The sequence below is a fragment of the Rhea americana genome, unplaced genomic scaffold, assembly GCF_003343005.1.
Source record: "Rhea americana isolate MKP2758 unplaced genomic scaffold, rheAme1 scaffold_104, whole genome shotgun sequence".
Classification (NCBI taxonomy): Eukaryota; Metazoa; Chordata; class Aves; order Rheiformes; family Rheidae; genus Rhea; species Rhea americana.
Genome location: NW_028185084.1, coordinates 14,582 through 17,354, shown reverse-complemented (window position 1 = coordinate 17,354; position 2,773 = coordinate 14,582). Strand labels below are relative to the sequence as shown.

At 71.0% G+C, this 2,773-nt stretch overlaps 1 protein-coding gene across 1 annotated transcript in view; it reads left to right on the top strand.

The window, feature by feature from the left end:
• Positions 1-4: 4 nt before the first annotated feature.
• The window catches only part of SEMA4G (semaphorin 4G), a gene marked incomplete at its 5' end in the record, with an annotated part of 7,100 nt that continues 4,331 nt past the window's right edge, over positions 5-2,773 (top strand). Inside the window, 4 exons of the mRNA XM_085308196.1 lie at positions 5-92; positions 1,957-2,105; positions 2,507-2,569; positions 2,675-2,773. Coding sequence (XP_085164322.1) covers positions 5-92; positions 1,957-2,105; positions 2,507-2,569; positions 2,675-2,773 — 399 coding nt within the window. The remainder of the gene's footprint in view (positions 93-1,956; positions 2,106-2,506; positions 2,570-2,674) is intronic.

Below are 2,773 nucleotides of genomic sequence, written 5' to 3'. Positions count from 1 at the left end.
CGCCGCGGCGGCGGCGGCGGCCGTGGGCTACCCGGCCCGGCGCTCGGCCACCGATCTGGACGCCACCCCCAGGACGACGGTCACCTTTGACGGTAAGAGCGATCCCTAAAAAGATGGGACGGGTTTAAGAGCTGGGTCTTAACCGGGCGCTTCGCCGCGGCGGAGCGGGCGGGCACACTGCTCCGGAGGGCTGGTGGCGACTCCGTACGGATGTGCCGGGCCGTGACGGTGTGGAGCAGGCAGGGCGCAGGTGGGCAGCACCAGCGGCTCGGCGGGGTTGCCCGGCTCTTGGTGGTGCCGGCTGGGACCTGGGGTCTTTCCTGCTGCACCGCGGGTGAGTTTAGTCTTCGCCAACCTGAGCGTCGCCTGGAGCGCGGGGAGGGGGCCTGGCCGCGGTGGGGCGGCTGTGGGGCGCCCTCCGATCCCCCGGGCTCCACAGGCTGGAGACTGGCCTTGTCCTGGGTGCCCAGAGCCGATGTGCGCCCGGGGGGGGTCCCCGCCGCGTCCCCCGCGGGCTGCGGACCCCCCTGCGGTCCTCCCGGGTTATTCGGGAGGGAGCAGGCGGCTCGGTCGGCGCGGACGGGTTGAGGGAGGAGACGGAAGGTGCGGCAGGGGCTTTCCAGCTTCGCCACTYGTGTTTTCCCTTCCGCTTCCCTTTCCCTTCCCGTGGTTTGGAGCAGCCCACGGGGAGCTGGAGCTGAGCGGCTCTCGCAGCCCGTCCGTGGGCAGGGGGCTCCGTGGGCAGGGGGGGGGTCTCGGTGGGAGATGGTCGCCGCTTGCCGGGGGAGGATCCTGCTGCCCGTGGGCGATGCCGCTGCTGCGTGGCGGCGGGTCCGGGCAGCCCCCGCTCTCCCTCTCCTCCCGCCCGGATCCGGGCTAAGGCAGACGGGGAGGTTTTGCTGGCGGCGAGTTTCGCTGCCGGTTTCCGCGGTGGGGAGCGGAGGCGGGTGGAGGCGGCGGGTGTCGCTGCGCAGGGCTTCCTGCGACGAGCCGCCCCGTTTCACCGCGGTTTGGGTTCGGCTGYTTTCGCGCCCTCCCTTCGGGCTGGGGGGGGGGTTCGTTCGAGACCTCGCTCTTCCCCGGGGGGTCGCTCGCGCTTCCTCCAGCAGTTTGCCCGGCAGCGCGGCGGGTCCGCGTGGCCGTGGGTGCTCGCGGCTCCGGSGTCGGGACCGCGCCTTTGAGGAGGGCGAGGATTTTCCGCTGTGAGGCCAGAAGCGACTGGAGCCTTTCGCCTCCTAGCAGACCTTCCCCGTTCCCCTTGGCCCTGCCCCAGGAGCTGGCACCCGGCACCGTGCGCCCGGTACCGCGTGGTGCGCGCTAAKCCTCCTGGTTCGGGCTGAGGTCTCGGGTGAGGTCTCCTAGACCTCAGTAAAAGCTGTATTATTTCTGGTTTGGGGGGGGGAAAAGAAAAAAAGAAAGACTTTACTGTATTTTACAGGAGAGAAAGTTCGGCATTTCTCACCGTGCTGCTGTTTTCTCTCTCACGCAGACCTCTGCTGTGGAGCGTGAAGTGCTTGCTGACACCCCAGCGAGCGCTTTCAGCAGAGGTCCGGGGAGGAAAACAGATGTGTTTGGAGAGAAAACAGGAAGCAAATTGGGTCTGCTTCTGAATGCAGAACCCCCCCCCCTGCTTTGGACCTTTCCCCCCACCCCGAGAAGAGGTTTTCGTTTTCGGGGCCGTGCCGGGGCTGGGGGCAGTTCGCGGCACGGCGCTGCCGGCCCGGCGCTTTGGCTCCTTCCCCGTGCGGCCGTGCGGCGCCGGCGGTGGGGCAGTAAAGCCCGGGGGTGGCTGCGGCCCGTTGCTCCGAGGAATCAGCCCCCGGCAGGGAGCGGGGAAGTCCAGAAACCCGAAACGTTGGGCTCGGGCTGGGCCAGGTCTTTCCCAGGGACCGTTTCGGGCGCAGCCCGGGGCGCGCGGTCCGGTCGCCTCGAGCCGCTCTCTCCTTGCCCGCCCAGAGCTCCCCGGCGTCCGGCGCTTCAGCGCCCGCGCCCTGAACTACACCACGCTGCTGCTGGAGGACGAGCGCGGCGTCCTCTACGTGGGCGCCCGCGGGGCCGTCTTCGCCCTCAACTCCAGCGACGTGGCGGACGGCTCGCACCGCACGGTGAGCCGCGGCCCCGTCCCCTCCCGTCCCCAGAGCCGCCTTCCCCGCGGCCCCTCGCGCGTGCCCGGCTCTTCTGCCCCGGCCCTTTCCCCGGGGCTGCCGCTGCTGCCCCCCGTCTCCTCCCCGGGACGAGCCGTCCCCTGCCGTGCCCGCGGCGGGAGTGTCCGGAGGCGGTCAGCCCTCCGGCCTGGCGTCCCCGCGGCCGGGGCTCTGCGACGCCGCGGTCGTGCACCGGAAAGCCGATCGCAGTGCGGAGAAAGGGCTGGGGTTTGGGGTTACCAAGCCTTCCCGAGTCCCGCTGCCCCGCGCTCGCCCTCCCACCCCACCGTGAGGTCTCAGACCCCGTYGCGGAGCGGGGGCCGGCGGGGCTCCGGGAGCGACAGCCCCTCTTCCCGTTGCAGATCCGCTGGGAAGCGTCTCCGGAGAAGCAGATGGACTGCCTGCAGAAGGGCAAAAACAACAAGGTAGAGGCGGCCCCGGGGCGCTGGGCGAGCAGGGGCGGCCGGGCGCTCGCCCCCCCCGCTGCGCCCCCCGGCCCGGGCGGTGACGCTCACCCTCCCGCTCCGCAGACCGAGTGCTTCAACCACGTGCGGTTCCTGCAGCGGCTCAACGGCACGCACCTGTACGCCTGCGGCACGTACGCCTTCCACCCGCTCTGCGCCTCCATC